The following is a 24679-nucleotide window of genomic DNA, read 5'->3' as shown; positions in this document are numbered from 1 at the left end:
CACAACTTGTCGTGTTTGGAGGAGAAAGAAAGCTGAGTTGCATCCAAAGAACACAAAACCTACTGTGAAGCACGGGGGTGGAAACATCATGGTTTGGGGATGTTTTTCTGCAGAGGGACCAGAACAACTGATTTGTGTAAGGGAAAGAATGAATGGGGACATGTATGGTGAGATTTTGAGTGAAAACCTCCTTCCATCAGCAGGGCATTGAAGATGAAACGTAGCTGGGTCTTTCAGCAGGACAATGATCCCAAACACATCGCCCGGGCAACGAAGGAGTGGCTTCGTAAGAAACATTTCAAGGTCCTGGAGTGGCCTAGCCAGTCTCCAGATCTCAACCCCATAGAAAATCTTTGGAGGGAGTTGAAAGTCCGTGTTGTCCAGCGACAGCCCCAAAACATCACTGCTCTAGAGCAGATCTGCATGGAGGATGCTTTGGGAGATAATCACTTACAGAGGCTCGGGAGTGGTCGGCTGCGCAAAAATGAATCACACACACACTCGCTTTAGCTATAATATATATGAATACATTTATTAGCCAGCAGTGGATATAGAAAGACTCACACACAATTTCTCTTTGCTAGGATAACTCTGTGTCAAGTTATCCCCCACAAATGGCAAAGCAACAGACAATTACACAGGGGCTAGGCCTTGATAACTCTTACCTCAACACAGAAGGACTGGAGAGCCGGACAGTCCTGGCAGAGTAGCCGAAAACCCGCTGGGCGTCGTGCACTAGATCCGCAGCTGACTCTGACCCGAACTTCCGGCTGTCTCCGTCTTTATACGACATCTCGCGGAGGGGTCGAAAGGGCCCCTTCAACCCCCGCCTGCAAGCTCTCACGCTAAGTCTTGGTTCACACGGGAGCTCTCCCGTGTGAACAAGCGCCTCTCTCATAGTTTACATTTGTTATGATAAACAGCAGGTGCATGGCTGATTAAAGCTGTGTTTTGGGAATTCAGGGCATTTCAGGACACAAAATGTATTTTTCTCCCTTCAGAGCAACAGACCAAAATACCAGCGACAGTGTGGGAAAAGCTTGTGAAGACTTACAGAAAACATTTGACCTCTGTCATTGCCAACTGCTAACTGTTGTTATTGACCAAATTCTTATTTTCCACTATAATTTGCAAATACATTCTTTAAAAATCAGACAATGTGATTTTCTGGATTTTTTTTTTCATTTTGTCTCTCATAGTTGAGACATACCTGTGATGAAAATTACAGGCCTCTCTCATCTTTTTAAGTGGGAGAATTTGCACAACTGGTGTCTGACTAAATACTTTTTTGAGTGAAAACACAGAGTAGGACTGGGTCGGCTTGGAAGGGGGGGTTGAAAGAATTACACGTATCTTCAAAGAGACGATGTATGGGGAAGTTTAAAGTGAGGAGGATTACTGCAGCTCTGTCTTATACTGTTGCAGCTGTTGTGTGTTTAATTAGATGTGAAAGCTTACAATTAGGGAGAAAAGTGAATGAATGATGACTTTGAGCTGAGATGATGGCGAACCTTCAGATTTGGCAGAAACATATCAAAACACCAGGCTCTTCTGCTACATAGACGGTGAAAACATAATGTCCCAGAAAAAGTCTGTACATTTGGGATATTTCCAGTGTTTTGTACATAAAATCGTTCCTCGGAGCAGTTTGGGGTTGAAAACGACCAACATCCAACTCTCACGTTTTATTTTGAGCCTCTGCACTGTGATCCGTGTAGCAGGGAGAGTCGTACTCGTTACAGTGACATTTCCAGCAGTTCCTGCAAACAGCGTTTGTGTAAGCTTTTATAATAACAACGCAGCCCCCCGTGGGGGCCGCTTTAATTGCTAATACTCGGATAAAAGGACGCAGGCTGATTTCCTCCAGTGCCGTTTGTGTAATTAGTGTAATTAAAACCCCAGAATGCACATTTCCTTTTTGTGTAAAGTTGCCACACGTGCACACTGAAACGCATAAAAGGGAGCAGTTCTGCAAAGACCCAGAGAGATGCATACAAATACACCCGAACAGAAGGAAATATGAACTTTTATTATAGGTAAAGGTGTGAAAGTATATTCTTTCCTTGAGGGTGATAAACACGTCCATGCGCGCACTAGGGATGGGCGGTATGGACTAAAAAAATTATCACGATCATTTCTGGCATTTATCCCGATAACGATAAAAATGACAATAAAAAAAATACCAATTCAACTCCACCTTTTTAACTATAAATCTATCACCACATTCAGTCTTTGGAGCCAAATCACTGCTCTAAAAGATACTAAATACTACTAAACGTCATCAATGGGAATTTATCGTTTCTTTCTTTCTTTCTTTCTTTCTTTCTTTCTTTCTTTCTTTCTTTCTTTCTTTCTTTCTTTCTTTCTTTTTGGCTCATATCTTTCTTTCTTTCTTTCTTTCTTTCTTTCTTTCTTTCTTTCTTTCTTTCTTTCTTTCTTTCTTTCTTTTTCTTTCTTTCTTTCTTTCTTTCTTTCTTTCTTTCTTTTTGGCTCATATCTTTCTTTCTTTCTTTTTTTCTTTCTTTCTTTCTTTCTTTCTGGCTCATTTCTTTCTTTCTTTCTTTCTTTCTTTCTTTCTTTCTTTCTTTCTTTCTTTCTTTCTTTCTTTCTTTCTTTCTTTCTTTCTTTCTTTCTTTCTTTCTTTCTTTCTTTCTTTCTTTCTTTCTTTCTTTCTTTCTTTCTTTCTTTCTTTCTTTCTTTCTTTCTTTCTGGCTCCTTTCTTTCTTTCTTTCTTTCTTTCTTTCTTTCTTTCTGGCTCATTTCTTTCTTTCTTTCTTTCTTTCTTTCTTTCTTTCTGGCTCATTTCTTTCTTTCTTTCTTTCTTTCTTTCTTTCTTTCTTTCTTTCTTTCTTTCTGGCTCATTTCTTTTTTTCTTTCTTTCTTTCTTTCTTCTCAAAACGTCATCAACGGGAATTTATCGTTTTTACCACGAGATACAAATTCATACCGTGGGGAATTGTTTTGACGGTTTATCGTGAACGGTAAAATATCACCCATTCCTAGCACGCACACACACACACACACACACACACACACACACACACACACACACACACACACACACAACCACACACTCAAACGCTTATTCCTTCTGGATCCCACCAAGTCCCAGCTGGATGTTTCTAACAAGGGAAAGAAAATGAGCACAAAACAAAAGCAGAAGTGTCTCCGTGTCGACTGAACGCTGCGTTTGCTGACAGAAACTGGCCTGCGTGTTTCCTCTAAACCCTTTTCAGCTCTCGTGTTTAATTGACAGCAAGCGTAATTATTCATTATATATTTAGACGGCAGCAGGCTTTTGTCTTCTCGGACACAGTTGAGGAAAGCGCGTTAAGTGCCAAAGCTGGAACTCTTGTTGCTCTTCTGTTTTTTTCCCGGTCGGCCAGAAGGCGTATTTAAATATTTAGCTGTATTTACGCTGCTGGAGATGAGTTTCATTTCAACGCCGACGTTGCTCAGAAGATTTCATCTGCATGATGTGAAAGTGCACCGATCCTCCAGCCACGTTATCAAACCGAAAGGGAAACTTTAGACCTTAGGAAGTGCCTTTAATACTGCTGGCGTGGAGCTGTTTTCTGCTGAAAAGACACTTCTCCAAAGTTCTGATCAATTTCCAGACTTCACTAAAGCAATTAGCGGTGAATATGGGGAGCTGTTGCCCCGCGCGGCCGTTCCGCCCTCTCAGAACTGCAGGTTCCCTGACTCGGACTTGCTGAGAAGTGTAATCCTCACATCGATCTCGCACTAATCTTGGAAGTGGAAACATATACTGCATGGGTCAGCATGGGCAGGGAAGACGACCGGTTGCAAACATTGATGTTGCAAAGTTGCTATTTTAAGAACTCCAACGAATAGTCTCAGAGCCAGGACAGGATTACAAAGTATGAAAAATGGATGAATGTTTGTTCTCGGATCATTTAATTTACCTTCTGGTCTGTATTGAAGCTATTAGAGCACTTTGCTTTTTCATGTTGAACTCCTATAAGGCAGCAAGACACAAAGATCCCTCAGAAACTCCTTTCCCTTCCTCTTCCCGTGATTCCACTACCACCAGTACTGGAGTTGAGGGGGGATGAGGGGGGACGGCATCCCCCCCCGAAATGAAAACGGTCAAAATCATCCCCCCTGTAAAACTGCCATCCCTCCTTTCCATCCCTTATGTCATTTCATCAATGAATGTGGTTTTACTGCTATTTCAGCATTTAGAGTCATCACCAGAAAAATAACTTATTTGACAATTTTCACCTGTTTCAAGTAAATTTTCACTTGAAATAAGTAGAAAAATCTGCCAGTGGAACAAGATTTATCTTCTCATTAAAGCAAAAAAAATCTTGTTCCACTGGCAGATTTTCTACTTATTTCAAATGAAAATCTACTTGAAACAGGTGAAAATTGTTGTTTTTTCCAGAGATGAGTCTTGTTTTAAGTGTAATGAGATTTTTTTACTAAAATTAGACATTTTAACTAGAAATAAGACAGATTATGATTAAGATTTCTAGTTTTTGCAGTGATCCATGTTACTTATCCTGTGAAGGACAGAGTCATATTATAAGTTCAGAAAAGTGTTTTTTATTGTTGTGTTTTGATGTATTTGATGTAAGCCCAGTGGATATTTAAAGCTTACAGAAGGCTGCATTTAACTGCTGCTATGTCATTCCTGCAGTATTTCTGCAGCTGTTTTGGTCACTGCTATTATTTGTAATATATTATATTATTTGTAATCAGCACAAATTATCTGTCCCCATATGATAAAATCCACCATCCCCCCTGATTTCTTTTTACAACTCGAGTACTGACTACCACCCACCCCACACCGCTGTCACTGGCCCCAAAGACGTCAGATGCGATGAGGCTCATCTTTTGCCAGTTATAAACCTGTTGTAGGAGGTCTAAATGTGTCTAAACTGTCATTTAGAAATGTAGGATGCAGCCTTATATTTGGACCCAAAATCTGAACCAGAAACAAAAACATGGACAAGATGGATCTCTGCGGGAAAGAAGGATCTGAGCATGTTTGAATAGTCATTTTAATTACCAGCCAACACACTAATGGTTATTAGTCTCACTACAAACCTGTGCAACATACGTTTCCAACAAATTTCCATTACTAACTGGTAAATGCACCAAAATCAGAGCTGAGATGATTGGTGGGACAGCTGAGTGGTGGACCGGTGGAGAGAGCTGGAGCCGAGTGGAGAGAATGGGCTGGACCTGTGAACATGAGACAGAAATGGAGGGAGAGAGAGAGAGGAGCAGGAGTAAAGAGGATAAAACACCAAACTGCCCCCCCATACTAGCAGAGCCGTCTGGGAGATTTGCGAGGCCCTGTGCGAAATGGCCGGGGGGGCCTCCGGCAAAATTTTTGAGTTTTTCGGGTCGCATCAGGTGTCTATATGCGCAATTTTAACTCTCCAATTAGCAAAATACTGGATACCTTCCCCTGCCTCATCATCATTTGACTTGCCTCGATGCGAGGCCCCACGGCTGCTTGAGACCCGGTCGGATCGGTGATTTTTCTAACAAATTTATCAAACAAGCCTTTCAAAGAGGCATTAAACTCTTCCATTTTCTTTAGTTTTTTTCTTTTTTCATCCCCTGATGGAAATTTCCTGAATCTGTCTTGTTCTCTCGACATTGTGTGACAGTTTGTTCCAACTCCACCGTCTGGATCAGAGAAGCTTGTGTCTGCGCTTGGTCTGATCAGTTGTACTGAACAACAGACACGCGCATCATTGCACATATATTTATTGATATGCACAGACTAGTACACATTTAGGTCTGTAATGGAACGTGACTGTTAATATTCATAAGGGAAAAAACGAGAAAAAAAAAATTCAATTTCTTTTTCTTTTTTTTCAAAAACGGCCCATAGCGCAAGGCCCCTTGGGGCGCGGGCCCTGCATACTAGTACACGTAACACCAATAATCGAATCGATTCTTGACATTTGAATCGATCCCCAGCCCTACTTATTTGTTTATAGACGTATCTTTGTGACATGTATTTATTTACAGAGAGGCCTTCTAGGTAGGGCTTCTTTTCTTGAGAGGTTTCACTTCCAAAGAGCAGCCTCACTGGGCCGGTAGCAAACCCAGGAGAATATTATTTTACAGCTGTTTTGATTCTTACAAGTATTTACTAATGAGTTGTACACTTTCATTTTTCTGTCGTTCATTAACGATGTCACATTAGGTTACTGGCCTCTTTCTTATTTATGTGGTGATTGAACAAACTTCTTCAACTAAAGGTACTTAAGACCTCACACTTTAGTTCACTACCCAACCAGGTAATGTCCAGAATAACCAGGACAGGAGGCAGATAAATCATGAAAATAGTTTATTACAAAATTAATTTAAAAAGGTCAGGCGTCATATAAATTAGGCAAAAGCACACATCATCCAAGTGACGGTAAGGGGATAAATAGGATCAGCTCACGCATTCAGGACCCAATAACTCAAAAAGAAACCCAAACCAATAGAGTAACAACACCACTGCACTCTAATGAATCACTTGCACGGTCTCAAGGTTGGGTTTGCACTGCAACCAAAATATAAGCACACAAAACAAAAGGGATCACTAAATGTTAATGCGATAGCTTCCCCCAAACCGGTGGCCACTAAGGCGCTGTCTGGCGCCTGGTAAATATTGCACTTAGCCCAACTAAAATAACAACCAAAACAAATAAAAGAAAACAAGAAGGCCCAAATGAAACTAAGTATTAGGAGGGAAAAAAAACAGTGACAGTCACTTCTCTCGCAGACAGTCCTATGAACACAGACATGAGTGTTAAGTTTTGTTCCACAGGTTAAGATACAATACTTAAATAAAATACACCATTCAACATGCTGTACCTTCAAGTAGCTTTACCAAACCCGACCAGCAGTTAATAGGTTGTCGCCCTTTAAAGTTGTTTTTAACTAGCACCCGGACCAGCAGTTATTCTTTTGTCAGAGACAGATACTAAAAAAAACATAAAACACATTAACACCACAAAATTCAATGCATTCACAGTTAAATATAAAGTGCATGACTTACAATCATCAAACCTCACACAATGTCCACACTGAATCTGCCCCAACTGCTGCCGCTGCTCTTCTAGTAAAGTAAATGTATATCCATTAAAATAATGTTTTTAATGCAGTACAATGTGAATAAAATATTATTTCCCTTCAAATCACAACCTACCACAACAAATGTTTGGAGTGCCTTCTGCTGAGTGTCTGCACTTCTGCAGGTGAGAGAGAGAGAGAGCGCTGCTTCTGCTCTCCCTTTAAAGGCTCCCCAGGGTCCTAAACCCATCCCCGTTACAATTGCCCCCATTTTGAAAAGTCACCGTCCCGGTGACGGATTAAATCCAGGGCCTAAACACTCTTGAAGCTGCCTGGTTGTCTACAGCTTGGGACACCTGTATTGTTCTAACTGAGGTAGCGAGGGTGCAATTTGCTGACCTTGGGAGGTGAAACGGATTAGTGTGTTGGCCAGCGGTGATTCTTCGAAGCCGTTCCTGCACTATTACAGGTTCGGCTGTTTCTACAACGGGTACACTGTAGTTGGAACTGGTTTCCTGATTCGGCTCTGAAGTTAATGGTGAGCAAACAGGACTATGTGAGTCTGTGCTCCCTACATCACTATTTGGCTCGAGTGCAATGTGGGAGGGGACCCAAGCTCGCCGCCGCTCTGGTTCCATGGTGAATAGGATTTCTTCAGAGTCACTGTTCTCGTCATCCATGGTGTTTGAGTTTAACTGTCGAGGTGGGCCATCTGTCAGGCCAGGGTCCAATAAAGGTTGGGGTTGTGTCATGGGCATACCAGTACCAGCCGCTGGTACCACTCTGAGCTCCGATCTGTTAAGATGCCTTTCCGGGCCGGTACAATCTCTGGGGTGTATTTTGTAGACTCTTCCTTCTTTATCCATGTTTTCCACAACCACATAGACCACTGAGTCCCACGTGTCCTGAATTTTGTGACGTCCTAGGAGGTGGTTTCTCCTGTAAACCAATGTTCCAGGAGTGAGGATGGAAGTCGCTGTTGGTTGGTAGTGTCGGTTTCGCCGCTCTGCTGCCTGTCGGAGTTGGGCCTTTGCATGAAGGTAGACTGACTTCAAATGCTTTTGGTGCTCATCCACCCAATCCTTTGCTGAGCCAGATATGGGTTCCTTCTGGGATCCACCCAACAGAAAATCCACAGGAAGTTGGGCTTTTTGCCCGAACATAAGTTCGTATGGCGAATATCCTGTTGATTGATGGTCTGTTGTGTTGTATGCATAAAGCACTTGGGGTAGGTATTGCGGCCATTTGTTTTTCTTCTCTTGGGGAAGTGTACGCAATAAGTCATGCAATGTTCTATTAAATCTCTCACATTGTCCATTGCCTTCTGGGTGGTACGGTGTAGTCCTGCTCTTCTCAATCCCATAAAGGTGGCAAAGTCGTTTCATGAGGTCCCCTTCAAAACTCCTTCCTTGATCGCTATGAATGCGCTGGGGCACACCATAGGTGTAGAACCACTTTTCCGTCAGCACTCTGGCCACTGTACTGGCCCGCTGATCCGATGTTGGGTAGGCCTGAGTGAATTTAGAAAACACATCCGTGACCACCAGCACATTCTCCCTTCCATCACTAGCCTTGTCCAATAGGGTGAAATTGATGGCAATGATTTCCAATGGTTTAGATGCAGTCAATCCCCCTCTAAATGTACGGACTTTTGGTTGTACTGCTTTTGCCAGCGTGCAGCGATTACAGTTTTGACAGTATTCCATGATGTCATTTTGCATAAAGGGCCAAAAACACCTTTGCTTCACGAGGCTTGAGGTACGTTCAATGCCCTGATGGCCATGGTCGTCATGGAGGCTTTTAAGGACCTCTGCCTGCAAGCACTGGGGCAACAGTAATTGGAGTAGGACTCTTCCGTCCCCTGGTGTCTGTATTTGACGATACAGTACACCATCCTGTGATCTTATCCTGGTCCACTGTTGAACCAGCTTCCTTACTCCTTTGCCAGCATTGACCATGTCTTTGTTTGCTGGAGGTTTCCTTCTTCTCCAGTACTGCAAAAATCCACCAATCACTGGATCTGCAGCTTGAAGGACCAGTAAGTCAGCTTTTGGCCTTGATGGAAAAGCAGATATAGCTTGACAGGTGGTTGTAAGACCAGGGGGGACGTCACCTGTTCGTGCATGGAGTTCATCGGGCACCCTTAAGCCAGGAAAGAGAGAAGAGGTGCTCTGAGAATGTAACTGACGGGACAGAGCATCTGCATTACGATTGGTTGGTCCCGGTCGATACTTGATTTCGAAGTCGAAGACTGCCAACTCTGATGCCCACCGTTGTTCTACAGCCCCCAATTTAGCTGACTGCAAATAACTGAGGGGGTTGTTATCAGTGAACACCACAAATTTATTCCCCAGCAAATACTCTCTAAACTTGTGAGTCACTGCCCATTTCAAAGCCAGAAATTCCAGTTTTCGCGAGCTATAATTGGACATGTTCTTTTCAGTGGGTCTGAGGCCCCTGCTTGCAAAGGCGATGGGCCGTCGCTTTCCATCTTGGTCTTGGGATAACACAGCCCCAAGCCCAGCATGGCTGGCATCTATTTCAAGGACAAAGGGTTTGGTGAAATCAGCATATCCCAGAACAGGTGCACTCACGAGGAGTCTTTTGAGTGATTGGAATGCATTTTCACACTCTTCGCTCCAACGGTCGCTCAAGACCCCTTTCCCATTCGTTCTGCCTTTCTTGGTCCCCCCCATCTCACCCACCAGTCGGTGGAGTGGGGCAGCATGCCTTGCAAAGCCGGCTACAAAGCGACGATAGTAGGAAGCGAATCCCAAGAATGACTGTAGTTCGGTGCAAGTAGTTGGTCGTGCCCATTCAGCCACTGCACTAATCTTAGAAGGGTCAGTGGCGACACCAGAGGCAGAAATAACATGGCCCAGATATTTGACTTCAGACTGAAAGAAGTGACATTTTTGGAGTTTCAATTTCAGGTTGTGTTCTTTAAGGCGGCTCAGAATCAAGTCAAGACGTTGCAGGTGCTGGTCAAAAGATGAAGAAAAGATGACAATGTCATCTAAGTACAGCAGTACAGACTGAAAGCTCTGGTCTCCAAAGATCCGCTCCATCAACCTTTGAAAGGTGCTAGGAGCATTGCATAGCCCAAATGGCATCCGATTGAACTCAAAGAGCCCGAACGGTGTGCAAAAAGCAGTCTTTGCCTTGTCCTTTTCCGCCATGGGTACTTGGTTGTACCCACTGGCAAGATCCAATGTTGAGAACAACTGGGCACCTGTGAGGGCATCCAGGGACTCTTCAATTCGCGGCAAGGGGTAAGCATCCTTTCGCGTCTTGGCATTGAGCAACCGGTAGTCTACACACAACCTGAGCTCTCCGTTTTTCTTGAAAACTACTACAATTGGAGAAGAGTATGGGCTACAACTTGGACGCACAACCCCTCTGACCAACAGCTCCTGAATATGGACTTTAACCTGTTCATACTGAGATGGCGGGAGCCTGCGATATCGTTGCCGCACCGGGCCGTCGTCCACTAAAGGAATTTCATGCTCCACCAAAGAAGTGCATCCCAGGTCCCCTTCTCCATGACTGAAAACGGTGCTGTGTTTCTGCAAAAGCTCCAGCCCTTGTTTTGTCTGTTCAGCAGATAGATTGGACCATGACAGCCTGGAAAGATCAATGGAAGGATTTCTCACTGCAGTCACCTCTTGAACCACTGCAATTGTGGGATGAGTATCCATCTCCTCAAAGAGGACAGAGCTTTCTGCTTGCAGTGGGTCAACCACATGCAGCTCACCCAGCTGTGTGTAAGGCTGCAGCCAAGCATCTTCAGTGCCCACATTAACAACAGGAATTTCCACCCTGCCCTGATGGACAGGAAGAAGGGCCGAGGACACAAGAATGCCTGCTGGGAGGCGATTCCCTGTTGCTAAGGGTTCAAGAAGCACGGAAGGGAGAGTAGTGTTTGCAGCAGAGGGGCAAGTAGTGTGAATCCACGTCAAGGAACCAGCAGGAACACGAACAGCTCGACCGTGAACTTTGGCTTTCCCCAAGTAACCTTGTGCCTTTGCAGCTTCAAGGCGTTTACACTCGGCAAACGTTTCCTTCCACTCATTGCCAGCAGCTTTGAGGACAGGTGCCTCAAGGAGATTATGGCCAAACTGCTCAACAAGCAAACCGTAACCACGACCAATGATGTTCATCCCAAGGATGCCAGGCACTGCCTGCTGCTTTTGTTCTGGGGTCTCCTTTTGCGGGTCCTCTACAACCAACACACCCATTTGTGTTAAGGTGTCACCCAAGACGACAACATCAAGCTCCATGTATCCCTTGTAGGGGATTTTTAACCCATTAGCGGCCTTGAGACATAGCCAGCGACATTGTTTCAACAACCCGACGCCCTGTGACTTGAAGTGTTTTTCAAAGAAACTCTCTCTGATTGTGGTGACCATTGACCCAGTGTCCAAGAGACATGGCACCATCACTCCTCCCATGTTGATTTCGACCACTGGGCAGTCTCCAATAAGTCGAGAGGGATCCTCCATTTGATCTTCAGGTGAGCCCACAGAACCCTTTTCCGATGCCTGGCTCTCAGCACCAGAGGGAACTAGTTTCCCGACGGCTGAGAGTCAGGACCCCCTCCCACTAACTGGCTCTGCACTCCACTTTCAGAGCCAAACCCAACATGGGTTTTGGGGGCTGTTAGGTTTACTCGGCAGAACCTGGCAATGTGGCCTGGCCTATTACAACGGTTACAGATCGGCTTGCCATCTGCCTGAAAACGGAACCGCTTGGCTGAGTCGGGGGTTGCATCACTCCGAATAGGTTGTGAGGATTGGCCAGTGACATGCTTCATAATAGTATCCAATTGAGTTTGCTGTTTGCGAAGGCACTCTTTTATTTCTGCAATCTCATCACTAGGCCTAGCAGTGACTGCACTTGTGCTTACTTCAACACCATCTACTATCTGGCAATAAGAATCACAGGAGTATGCACGAGGTTTAACCCTCCCTCCCCGTCTACTTGCTTCAGACCACCTAAGCGCGATACCCCGAAGATCCACAAAAGTGGTATCTGGCTCTCGGATGACATGTTGCTTTAACTCTCTGCGTAACATATCATCAAGCACATGTTCAATAAATTGATCACGCAACAGCATGTCAGAATTGGGAATACCACCAGGTGTTTTGCGTATTACAGCATCCATTAACGATTTAAGAGTATGTGAAAAATCACGCAGGGACTCCCCCTCCCGCTGAGTACGTTGAAAAAACTGTAGCTGTGCTGCTACATATGACTGAGAACAACTATAGGTTTCTGTCAGAATGGCAAATATCTTTTCTGGGGTATCTCTGTTGGCATCAGGGTGAAAATCGATTTCAGACTTAGCACCCCCATCTAAATGGTCAGTGATAAACAACAACTGCTCGGGTATCGACATGGGCCTAACCCCCAGACATCTGCGTACCTCTTCAACCCATTGCTCAACTGTTAACAGATCAACAGACATTTTCCCCGAAAACTTGGGACATTTACGTTCTCTAGGTACATAAAGGTAGCGAACATTTGCAGCATCACTGGACACACTGTTAATTGGGGCTACACCTCCCGGGGCAGTGGATGGTCCTGCCACTGGATCAGGTGCCGGTGACCGTTCACGCAACTGTCCTCTCAACTGTTCATTAGTTGCTTTCAGCTGTTGCAGCTCTTCCATGATGCTCTGTAGATCTTCCATGCTCCCGCCAGAAAGATGGTGGCCTGGAGAAGGCAGTAGAAATGGCCCGTAGCTCCCTCGCCGCTGAAGACCTGTCACTGTTTTTTTTCCCAACCAAAACTAAACCAAACGGGGCCAAAAGACGAGAAAAAAAAAACAAATCTAGCCTCCAGATCCCGCCAGCAACGCCAAAATTGTGGTGATTGAACAAACTTCTTCAACTAAAGGTACTTAAGACCTCACACTTTAGTTCACTACGCAACCAGGTAATGTCCAGAATAACCAGGACAGGAGGCAGATAAATCATGAAAATAGTTTATTACAAAATTAATTTAAAAAGGTCAGGCGTCATATAAATTAGGCAAAAGCACACATCATCCAAGTGACGGTAAGGGGATAAATAGGATCAGCTCACGCATTCAGGACCCAATAACTCAAAAAGAAACCCAAACCAATAGAGTAACAACACCACTGCACTCTAATGAATCACTTGCACGGTCTCAAGGTTGGGTTTGCACTGCAACCAAAATATAAGCACACAAAACAAAAGGGATCACTAAATGTTAATGCGATAGCTTCCCCCAAACCGGTGGCCACTAAGGCGCTGTCTGGCGCCTGGTAAATATTGCACTTAGCCCAACTAAAATAACAACCAAAACAAATAAAAGAAAACAAGAAGGCCCAAATGAAACTAAGTATTAGGAGGGAAAAAAAACAGTGACAGTCACTTCTCTCGCAGACAGTCCTATGAACACAGACATGAGTGTTAAGTTTTGTTCCACAGGTTAAGATACAATACTTAAATAAAATACACCATTCAACATGCTGTACCTTCAAGTAGCTTTACCAAACCCGACCAGCAGTTAATAGGTTGTCGCCCTTTAAAGTTGTTTTTAACTAGCACCCGGACCAGCAGTTATTCTTTTGTCAGAGACAGATACTAAAAAAAACATAAAACACATTAACACCACAAAATTCAATGCATTCACAGTTAAATATAAAGTGCATGACTTACAATCATCAAACCTCACACAATGTCCACACTGAATCTGCCCCAACTGCTGCCGCTGCTCTTCTAGTAAAGTAAATGTATATCCATTAAAATAATGTTTTTAATGCAGTACAATGTGAATAAAATATTATTTCCCTTCAAATCACAACCTACCACAACAAATGTTTGGAGTGCCTTCTGCTGAGTGTCTGCACTTCTGCAGGTGAGAGAGAGAGAGAGCGCTGCTTCTGCTCTCCCTTTAAAGGCTCCCCAGGGTCCTAAACCCATCCCCGTTACATTTAGCAATTGTAAAAAGTGTTTTTGGTACCAACTGAATGTCAATTATAAACTTTAGTACTAGTTTTTGCTTTGAACAACAAACTGCTGATGTCGGGTGGATCAGCTCGGTTTCTACAAGTTCATGAGCACCTAAAAGTTTGTAATTAGTATGGCTGACGTGGCTAACCTGTGACAATGATATTTAGTAGTTTAAGGAAAAATAAATAAAAGCTTGGAAGCAATCAGTTGGATATAAAATGCTTCTGCTCAGTCCAGCGTCAGCAGGCTCATTAAAATGTCTAAATGACTGAAAAACATGTTTGTGCAGCTAAGTGTTGGTACGTTCATTTACATGTAAATGACCATGGACACAGGTAAAACGAGTGGGGGGTGGACAGATAGCCGGCGGCACAAAGAACACCGCAACATTATTAAATAAGCAGTGAAAACCAATTCAGCTCCCTATAAAACTAACAGAGTCCGTGTTATCGGGCCAGATTTTGGTGTACAGATGTTTGATGTTTGCATGTGTCAATCAAACTCCTCGCACTGAGACTGCTACCACAGATGAGACACTTGTGAGGTGCTCAAATGTTTCCCTTCGGACCCTATTTATAGCTCAGAAACTATGCAGAAACCATAATAGTTCCCTTTTTACATTATGGATTTATTTATCACTTGATTTGATCTGCTTTTATCTTCTGAGCACTTGAAGCAATCTGACACATTTGTGTAGAAAGGTACTATATGTTCAATTTTTTAATTTGTGTCATTGATGTATTAATTTCCTTTTTTATTCTGTGACTTCCATGAGATGGTTGAGGGCGCAGCCAACTTTTTCTCTTCCCGTCTGTTGACTTGCGCGTCAGCTGTCATCGCCACTGGTATGTTGCCAGTAACTCGGATGAACCGCTCTTTGATTTGCATCTCCTCCCTGCTTCTGTTTAAATGCCAAGTTTATATGTGAATAGCAAGTAAAAGCAGCAGAAGCAGCGATAGACCGATGGAGTGAGTCATAATCCCCCCGGATCCTCGCAGGAGCTCCAGACTGAGAACGTCATGGGCAGATGGCTTTCACCTGAAACCACGTCTCTGCCTGATCTGCTCGTCGGGCTCTGATCAGTCCTGTTTCATGTCAAAGCCAGCGCTTGGCTTTGCTCACACAACCGATGGTTTCTCAGAGTTCTGAGGTGATGCAACTGTATTCGTGTTTAGCAGCGCAGGAAGAACTTTGTCTCCTTGAGTCGTGCATTGGTCAGAAAAATATAGCCACAAGTAATTAGGGCCCGAGCACTGACAGTGCGAAGGCCCTATTGTATCTGTAGGGTTTTTTTTTCTCGTTTTTATTTTTCCGACAAAATTAGGGCCTTTTTGCCCCCCTAAACGTGCCCCAAAAGTCACCAAATTTTGCACGCAAGCCAGGCCTGGCGAAAAAATTTGATATTTAGTGGTTTGCATTAATGGGCGTGGCCTAATGGCTCAACAGCGCCCCCTAGAAAACTTACAGTTTGACGTACATGCATGAAAATCGGTACGAACTTAAAGAAAAGTCTCCTGGCGCCATGGCCGAAACAGGAAGTCGGCCATTTTGAATTAATCGTGTCATTTTGGCGAAATTTATACCATTTCTTCAGCCGCTTCAGAGCCCGAACCGTAACGTGCACCCAGGTGTGTTATACATCAAAATGTGCGTCTCCATCCTGCGATGATGTGCATTACTTTTCTCAGTCAAAAGCGTTACCGTGGCGATGCTAGATGCCAAAAAAGAGTGCCCCGCTTCTTCTGATTGGTGGATATGTGATAGTTCCTATTTTCTACAATAACCTTTGAATGGTTTGACATAGAGAGTCGTGGGTGGTGTCATCGGATTTGGTTTAGGGTCCTTAACCTTCATTGGTGTAAATTGGTTCCGTTCTTCTTCGGATTGGTCGATATTTCATATTTCCTATTTTCTGCCATAACTTTTGAATGGTTTGACATAGAGAGTCGTGGGTGGTGTCATTTCTGATATGCTTGTGGGGGGCGGTGGCCATGAGTGCGAGGGCCCGTTCATTGCTGCTTGCAGCATTTGGTTATATACCAGTGTACCACCTGTTTCACATAACTAATTGAGTAGAAAGAAGCTGTGTATCCATGAATGGTGACAAATTACACTACAATCAAATGTGTACGAATGATGGATTGTGTTTAGGGTTACATTAACTGAGCAGCGTTTTGCACTGGGGCATGATTTATGTCGGCCACACAGAGGCAGCACGCCGGCTTATTGATTAGCGCTGTTGCATCACAGCAGGAAGGGTCCTGGTTCAACTCCTGGACCTGGTGGGGGTCTTTGTTTGTGTGGTTTCCCCGGGTGCTTTGGCTTCCTCCTGCATCCAAGAACCGGCATGTGACGTTTATTGGTGACTCTGAACAAACGTACTGCCCATGGCGGTGTGTTGTTTGTCTATAAACGTGGCCCTGTGGTGCACTGGCGACCTTTTTCAGGGCGTACACCTGGAACGAGCTGGGAAAGGCTCCAGCAGACCCCCGTGACCCCGGACAGGATTAAGTGAGGAGAAAAGTTGAAAGGTGAAGCACCAAAAGGTCAAATTCAGACCCGTTCTTCGACTGCTGGCTCAGAGTGGTCATCGTAAGGGATGGGAATTGATAAGATTTTTACAATTCCAATTCCATTTTCGACTCTTCTTTATAGATTCTCATTGATTCTCATTTGGAAAAAAGGAGAACAAACAAGTTGAGTAGCATCAACTTTGTTTTATATCTTTGAGCAAAAAAATACAAGTGAGGTCAACAGTGAGGTCTTAAGAGGCCCCCAGCCTTGGGCTCCTCGATGGTGCCAGCGGGTCCCCAGAAAAAAATATTTGTTTTGAAAATAAATATAAAATAATAATAAAATAAATATTCTGCTGTAGAAATTAACTAAATACAACAAATTATTCTGTGGCAATTCCACAAGAATGTCCAGTAACAAGTTCAACACCACAAACTTAGTCACTGCTCGCTGACATTCATCTATTCTGGCCTGATAGATGCTCTTTAACCCTTGTACTGTCTTCGGATCAAAATGACCTAATTCTCCTTCCTTCTTCACGTCCTCTTTTCTCCCTTCCTTCCTTCCTTCCTTCCTTCCTTCCTTCCTTCCTTCCTTCCTTCCTTCCTTCCTTCTGCTCTCTCCTTCCTTCTTCACGTCCTCTTTTCTCCCTTCCTTCCTTCCTTCCTTCCTTCCTTCCTTCCTTCCTTCCTTCCTTCCTTCCTTCCTTCCTTCCTTCCTTCCTTCCTTCCTTCCTCCCTTCATTCCTTCCATCCTTCCTTCCTTCCTTCCTTCCTTCCTTCTTTCCTCCTGCTCTTTCCTTCCTTCTTCACGTCCTCTTTTCTCCCTTCCTTCCTTCCTTCCTTCCTTCCTTCCTTCCTTCCTTCCTTCCTTCCTTCCTTCCTTCCTTCCTTCCTTCCTTCCTTCCTTCCTTCCTTCCTTCCTCCCTTCATTCCTTCCATCCTTCCTTCCTTTCTCCCTTCTTTCCTTCCTTCTTTCCTCCTGCTCTTTCCTTCCTTCTTCACGTCCTCTTTTCTTCCTTCCTTCCTTCCTTCCTTCTTTTTTCCCTTCCTTCCTTCCTTCCTTCCTTCCTTCCTTCCTTCCTTCCTTCCTTCCTTCCTTCCTTCCTTCCTTCCTTCCTTCCTTCATTCCTTCCATCCTTCCTTCCTTCCTTCCTTCCTTCCTTCCTTCTTTCCTCCTGCTCTTTCCTTCCTTCTTCACGTCCTCTTTTCTCCCTTCCTTCCTTCCTTTCTCCCTTCTTTCCTTCCTTCTTTCCTCCTGCTCTTTCCTTCCTTCTTCACGTCCTCTTTTCTCCCTTCCTTCCTTCCTTTCTCCCTTCTTTCCTTCCTTCTTTCCTCCTGCTCTTTCCTTCCTTCCTTCCTTCCTTCCTTCCTTCCTTCCTTCCTTCCTTCCTTCCTTCCTTCCTTCCTTCCTTCCTTCCTTCCTTCCTTCCTTCCTTCCTCCTGCTCTCTCCTTCCTTTTTCACGTCCTCTTTTCTCCCTTCCTTCCTTCCTTCCTTCCTTCCTTCCTTCCTTCCTTCCTTCCTTCCTTCCTTCCTTCCTTCCTTCCTTCCTTCCTTCCTTCCTTCCTTCCTTCCTTCCTTCCTTCCTTCCTTCCTTCCTTCCTTCCTTCATCTTTCATCTCTTCCTCCTTCCTTGACCCGAAGACAGCACAAATGTTAACTTCTCCCAAAGATGAGCTGATGAGCTGCAGCTGACGAGCTGCACCCGGCTCGTCCTCGTCGCCGAGCGCGCAGCTTTTCTGGCCACACCCTGCGCCGACTCCACACCGACTGCGAGACGGCGACATTTTCAAATAAGCGACGAATGAATCTGGATGCAGCAAAGCAGCAGTGGTCTGAGGAGGAGACAACCTGTCTTTTAGAGATGTGTCCACGGAGGAGCTACGTGGACAAGTCCTATTAGAGCAAATACCTTGTTGTTGCTTCAACTTTACGCCAATGCAAACGCACCGACCTACAGTAACTGACGTTTGCAGTGATGTAATGACGTGGCTCCCCTTAGCACCCGAGATATGGAAAAACAAAGAGGTTCTCAGCTGGTTCGCAAGTTGAACGAGTTTTGGAACCGATTTGGTGGAAAAGGGGTATATGTATATGTGAGCATCCAGCATTAGTGTCTTGAATTCAAAATCCATATCTTTCAGGTTGAGAAAAGTGTTGCACTGGACAATGATGTCTTTTGGGAAGTCACACCATCCTTGGTCTGCATAGACACATCTCCCAATTATTTTTTCTTGATCTAATTCCTCTCTTCCCTCTGGTGCTCCCTGAGTAAAGACGGGATGAATCAAGACAAGTCAATGACTGCGGGAAACAAAAAACAGAAACAAATGAAAGGGTGAAGTATAGCAGGAAAGGGAAAGCCAGTTAATCAGTTTTAAACATTTGGGGTAGAACATCAAGCACACTTTTTTCTTTGCACCTCCTCAGTCAGTTTTGTTTTCTAGTCTTTCGTCTCTAGGTGCTAGGTCACATTTTTCATTTCTCTCCCCTTATCCTCCCTCTCCCCTTCTCCTCTTCTGCTCCTGTGCAGTTTCGGCTTTTTAACCTTCATCAGCGCCTCTCTCGCTCCTCTGTTTTCTTTTCTTTTGGTGACACATTTCTCTCTCTCTCTCTCTTGTGTTCAGCACAATGAGCCAGTAGCTTTTAGTAAAGACTTTAGCGGCATCATTTGAAGTAATTGTTTCCCTTTATGCCATTATCAGTGTCTCAGTCGTGGAGGGATTGTGGTCCGCTTACATCTACAACATCGCATTTGTTCATTGATTTTGAATCCCTTTCACTCTGTGTTTAAATGACTTTTCTGTGAATAAACATACAAAAGAGGTTTACCGACTCTCAGATGCAACTTTGCCGTTCGAAACTCCTGCCGTCCTCTTTTTGGAGAAAAGCGTCTTTCTTCTGGGAACCTAACAAGCCATACTTCACCCCACAGAGTCTGAGATGCAGCTCTTGAGTTTGCATGCGTGGGGCCACCATTGGGCTCACCATTGGGGCCACCATTGGGTTCACCATTGAGGCCCCCATTGGGTTCACCATTGGGCTCACCATTGGGGTTACCATTGGGCTCCCCATTGGGGCCACCATTGGGCTCACCATCGGGGTCACCATTGGGCTCACCATCGGGGTCACCATTGGGATTAGCCTTGGGGCCGCCATTAGGCTCACCACTGGGGTCACCATTGGGGTTACCATGGTGGGACGGCCGCTCCTGGGAAGAGCTGTTGATCAACCAATCGCATGCACCAGATTACAAATGTGTTTGTTCATTTGAGGTTTTGAGAACGTATAAAGATCAGCTTCATTTGGGGGTTTCAGTTATGTCTTGTTCCAAAAAGCTTAGAATTAAGTACCCCCACCCCCCTAGCCTTCATACTTCTGCTTCGGTATAACACCCCTCCAGACTTTTCCCACATGTTTTACCCCTCAGGTCCTCTGGGCTCCATCTTCCAGGGGATTGCGCTGGGGTGAGGAGGAAGATGTCTGATTTGCAAATGATGCTCTTAATCGATTGAACTCATGCAACTGAACAAGCAGCAGTTCAAAATTACTGTAGACTGGAATGGCACTGATCCTTTCAGTCTAAGAACTTCTGACCGAAATAAGTTGAGTTGCTTAAAAAAATGTGGTGTTTTGAAGGTTTCAGTTTTTTATATTCTATATCATTTAATCCTTTTTTACTGAGGAAGCCGTTTAGCTGCTTGTGGGTGAACTGAAATAAGAGAAAGTTTAGGTTTATGATGTGAGTAAATGTGAGTTTCGCAGTAAAGTGGACTTGTTTGCTGCATCTCTTTCCGTTGTCCACCTTCTTCTGACTAACAAATGTACATCTTTTTTTTTCTTCCCCCCTCCAGATACCCATCTCGCTGCACACCCCCCTCACAATCCGTCCGATTGTCCACCGACTCCATTGTGTACCTGTCCAGCATGTCGTTGAAGGTCCAAACCAGTAATGTGACAAACAAGACCGACCCCAGGTCAATCAACTCCCGGGTGTTTATTGGTAACCTGAACACGGCGGTGGTGAAGAAGTCGGATGTTGAGAGCATCTTCTCCAAGTATGGCCGGGTGCTGGGCTGCTCCGTGCACAAGGGCTATGCCTTCATCCAGTACGCCAGCGAGAGGCACGCCCGGGGGGCTGTGATTGGAGAGAATGGCAGGGTGTTGGCTGGACAAACGCTGGGTGAGTTAAAGAATAATTTAAAGCTCCTTTTAATATATGAGAGGGTCACAGTAGTGGGGATGGAAATGGTTTCCAAATAAATACTGGACGACTGCGATGACAGATTTTCAGCAGGACTTTACGGCTGTTTCAGACTACACAACTTTAAAGACAGCAATCTGCCAAATTTCACAGTCTTGGGGCCATTCTTGCGTTCATATCACGTGGTTGACTGAGGACTAGGAATCACACACTACATGACCAACAATGACTTTTAAGAGAGAGTGGTGGAAACTGAGGCACAAAAAGGGATCTGTTTATCTAAAAATATCACAATTATTAGATCAAACTTTGTTGATCCATTTGGGCAGGTTCCCTGACTATTAACAAGTGAAAAAGGGTTGGAAAGCTTTGCCCCTCTCTACTCCTTATTTGACCTACTATTATTAGTAGTAGTAGTATTAGTATTATTATTAACCCTTGAATTAAAGCCACCATTCATGTAGAATAGACTGAGGGAAGAAGCAATGCTTGAATTTGCTGCTATATTGCTTTTTCTTCTTTATCGTTGACTCTTCGTTGGATGGTATCCAGTTGGTGTCCTTGTTTTTGCGGGTTTCATTTTCCCATGCTGACGTCGACACTTGCCTGTGGCTGTAGCGTCGCTGACACTTCCTTACATTTAGTAAGCTAGATCTCGTTGATGGCTTAACATGAGCCTCTTAGATGTGTCTGAATAGTTCGGACATCATGATCAAAAGCCAACTGGTGGGTTTTGTGCCTAAGCTCAATACTCAAGATTATATAGGACTAATTAAAAAATATTGCTAAAAAATTGCTAAACATCAATAAAATATTAGAATGGAAACAAAAAGTGCTCCGAATGGATCCATACCTCATTACAACCTGATGAAACATTTTTCAATACAAATCTCTTATTGATTATCTCCAAACCTTATTTGTTACATCAAGACAAAAAGTCATAAAAGCAAATATGTGGATTTCTTGAATGGATTGTATTTAATGTTTCCAGTTTCTTAAGAGGATGTAAGGGGGGATGTGCTCAACTCGTCACAATTAAATGAGTCCTTTAAAAAAGGCCCCCAAAAATTGAGAGTTTTCCGGAAAACTTTTTTGGGGCCTTTTTTAAAGGATGCATTTAATTGTGACGAGTTGAGCTGCCCGACTAAAAGCAAAAAGAAATTAAAGCTGCAAGCAGCGATGATTGGGCCCTCGCACTCACGGTCACCGCCCTCCATAAGCATATCAGAAACGATACCACCCACGACTATCTATGTCAAACCATTCAAAAGTTATAGCAGAAAATAGGGACAACGAATCAGAAGAAGGGGCGGGGCTAATTTTCACTAATTATGGTCAAGGACTCAAAACCGAGTCTGATGACACCACCCACAACTCTCTATGTGAAACGATTCAAAAGTTATAGCCGAAAATAGGGACAACCAATCAGAAGAAGGGGCGGGGCTAATTCAGGCGAATGAAGATCAAGGACTCAATACCGAGTCCGATGACACCACCCACATGTCTTTATCACAACCCATTCAAAAGTTATGGCAGAGAAAGATTTTCTAGGGGGGCTGTTGAGCCATTTTGCCACGCCCATTCATGCAAACCATTAAATATAAAATTTCTCGCCAGGCCTGGCTTGCGTGCAAAATATGGTGACTTTTTGGGCACGTTTAGGGGGGCATAAAGGCCCTGCTTTCGTCAGAACAATAAGAAGAAGAAGAAGAATTCCTACAGATACAATAGGGCCTTCACACTGCAAGTGCTCGGGCCCTAATGAGCAGCAGGTGAACGTCTGTGAGGGGCCCTGCTGGTTTATGTCCGTTCACTGCAGGGTACGCTGTAACACTTATAAACGGTAAAGTTTAATTGCAAAAAGAGGAAAAGAAAAAGAAAATAGAGCAGTGATCATGAGGACGGAGGGATTCGGACCCTTTAGCAGTAAAACATCCCCCCACATTCTCCCCTGCAGGCTATGTGGGAATAATAAATGTGAGGCTTCTCGGCCTCTCCTGGGTGGGTGTTGAGGCCCCGACTGGGCAATCCGTCACAAAGCACTGCCCCCCCCAGCTATATAATCACCCCCATTGTTGTTCTGCACCTCAACACCGTTCTGTGGTGAACCTTAAAGACTTACATCCTGTTGTACACTGACCGCACACAGCAGGGTGACCCGACTCAAAGAGCATTATCATGTTTGTACACAAAACAATGGTTGGCCTAATCAATAAACAATGAGCGTGTGGCAGAAAAACGACAACAACAACACAAACGTAGCCCTCAATATAACGTACAAACCTGCTTCCAACCTGGGAACTGACAAACGAGTTGGAAAACCGTTTTGATCAAATATGAAATGTCTGGACCGCCTGTTCATCGCTTCGGTTTGGACTCTATTGTAGTACAAAGCCACCCTTGTCTAAATGATGCATTATGCAGCTTAGAATTGCTGAAAGATGCAAGATCTTCCCTGACGGAGGCAGCCTTTGTCAGAAGGGGAGCAGATGCTGGTCTAAAACATGTGTACACTTCCTTTCCAGACGTGCAAAATGCCCGTTCCGTAGGCATCCCCGTACCGTCAGAGATGCAGCCCGTTAGACTGAGAGCTGGCAGCAAGCTGATTGACTCGTCTCCTCTTTTGTCTGGAGGTTGGTTTCCATGGCGTCCGAACAGAATTTCACATTTTGACTCCATCTGATCCCACAAGACAGTTTTCCACTTTGCTTCAGTTTATTTGGAGTGCACTTTGTCTCGGAGTAGACGGGAGAGTTTCTGGGTCATGTTCAAATTGTAGCTTCTTCTATTCATGATTGCAGGTAGACAGAGAGACAGATCTTGTTTTTGGACAGATTTCTGGAGATGTTCATGAGTTCATGCAGTAACGTCCATGATACAATCACGCCTGGTTTTAATGCAGGTGGCTCCCGAGGGACTTTTGGCCACGTACTACAGGGATTCCTACAGATTTTTTTGCAATTTTCCGATTTCTTTTGTGCTGTAGATGATGAGAAACTCAGTTTTAATCATTTTATTCTGATGAATGCTGCATGAGATTTGCACATTGTGCTTTTTTTCACATTTTACACAACATCCCAAGTTTTTTTAGGAACTGGAGTTTAGTCTTCAGAAAGTTTTAATTTTGCACACAACATTCATGTTAATGAGAAGAAGATAAAGTGCACTTCCAGTCTCAAGGGACACTTGTTATGAACACAAACTGAATCAGATTTTTACCAACTCAGTGTCAGTGGTTGACATTTCCCCCAGTTTGTTTCTGTTTTGCCCCGCCTGTGTGCCATCTGCCCTGATTGTCTGCACCTGTGTCTCGTTATCCCCTGTGTATATCTGGTCTTGTCATTCCCTTGCTCCTCGTGGTTCCGTACTGTGTTTTCCTCCATGTGTCCTGTGCTAAGCAGCCCTTTGTTTTTTGGTTTGGAAAATAAACACTTTTTGTTGCAACTCCTGCCTCGCTCTCCTGCATCTGGGTCCTCACCACACCAGTCCTGACACTCAGAACTGGACGATGTGGACATAGCCGGGGACTCCTCAGTACTTCAGCGATGGTGAAAAATACTCTGCAGCGTATATCTTCTCTCTTCAAGGAACTAACACGAACGTTCCTCTGCCAACTTAGATGCTGTTGATTTTTCAAAAGGATTCTTGCAGGCAGCATCTCTGCATGGCTGCGGCTCAGATTGAAAAGCGCCCGGAGTGTTGTGACACTCAGTGACAACTTCCCAACGCATCACTGGTGCTCCAGCGCTCCCCACCGAGGCTTCTCAGCGTCACTAGTGTCTGTAGAGAGCATGTGAGATCATCACAGACCTCCAACCAGGTCACAGGCTGCTCTGCCCCCCCCCCTGTCCTGCAGGAGGTCTGACAGAACCCTCTGTACCAGGACCAGGAGGCTCAGGGGCCGCGTCTCTCCCCGAACTGTCAGCTTGCTA

At 44.4% G+C, this 24679-nt stretch overlaps 2 protein-coding genes across 4 annotated transcripts in view; one reads left to right on the top strand and one right to left on the bottom strand.

Moving 5' to 3' along the window:
* Positions 1-24679, top strand: part of raly (RALY heterogeneous nuclear ribonucleoprotein) — a 191444-nt gene that overhangs the window by 88445 nt on the left and 78320 nt on the right. For all 3 annotated transcript variants that reach the window (XM_061726625.1, XM_061726623.1, XM_061726624.1), the window contains exon 2: positions 20398-20726. In XM_061726625.1, the coding sequence (XP_061582609.1) occupies positions 20471-20726 (256 nt within the window). In that variant the 5' untranslated portion in view covers positions 20398-20470. The remainder of the gene's footprint in view (positions 1-20397; positions 20727-24679) is intronic.
* Positions 6287-11661, bottom strand: LOC133449095 (uncharacterized). Its single transcript, XM_061728227.1, has 3 exons — positions 9642-11661; positions 7034-8618; positions 6287-6958 (listed from the first exon to the last, which is right to left on the bottom strand). Exons 1-2 carry the CDS (start codon positions 11547-11549, stop codon positions 7347-7349), a joined length of 3180 nt encoding a protein of 1059 aa, XP_061584211.1. The 5' UTR covers positions 11550-11661; the 3' UTR covers positions 6287-6958; positions 7034-7346.

This window comes from Cololabis saira, chromosome 8 (assembly GCF_033807715.1).
Source record: "Cololabis saira isolate AMF1-May2022 chromosome 8, fColSai1.1, whole genome shotgun sequence".
In the NCBI taxonomy this organism is placed as follows: domain Eukaryota; kingdom Metazoa; phylum Chordata; class Actinopteri; order Beloniformes; family Belonidae; genus Cololabis; species Cololabis saira.
The sequence above is the reverse complement of the archived record's forward strand: the minus strand, read 5'-3'. Positions and strand labels throughout refer to the sequence as shown.

What these genes read in the sequence shown, in the direction of transcription:
- LOC133449095 (XM_061728227.1), bottom strand. Translation starts at nt 11,549, where the DNA reads ATGGAGGATCCCTCTCGACTTATTGGAGACTGCCCAGTGGTCGAAATC. An exon ending in AATCACTCAAAAGACTCCTC is followed by an intron (nt 8,619 to 9,641) that starts GTGAGTGCACCT and finishes CTATTGGACAAG; the next exon opens with GCTAGTGATGGAAGGGAGAA.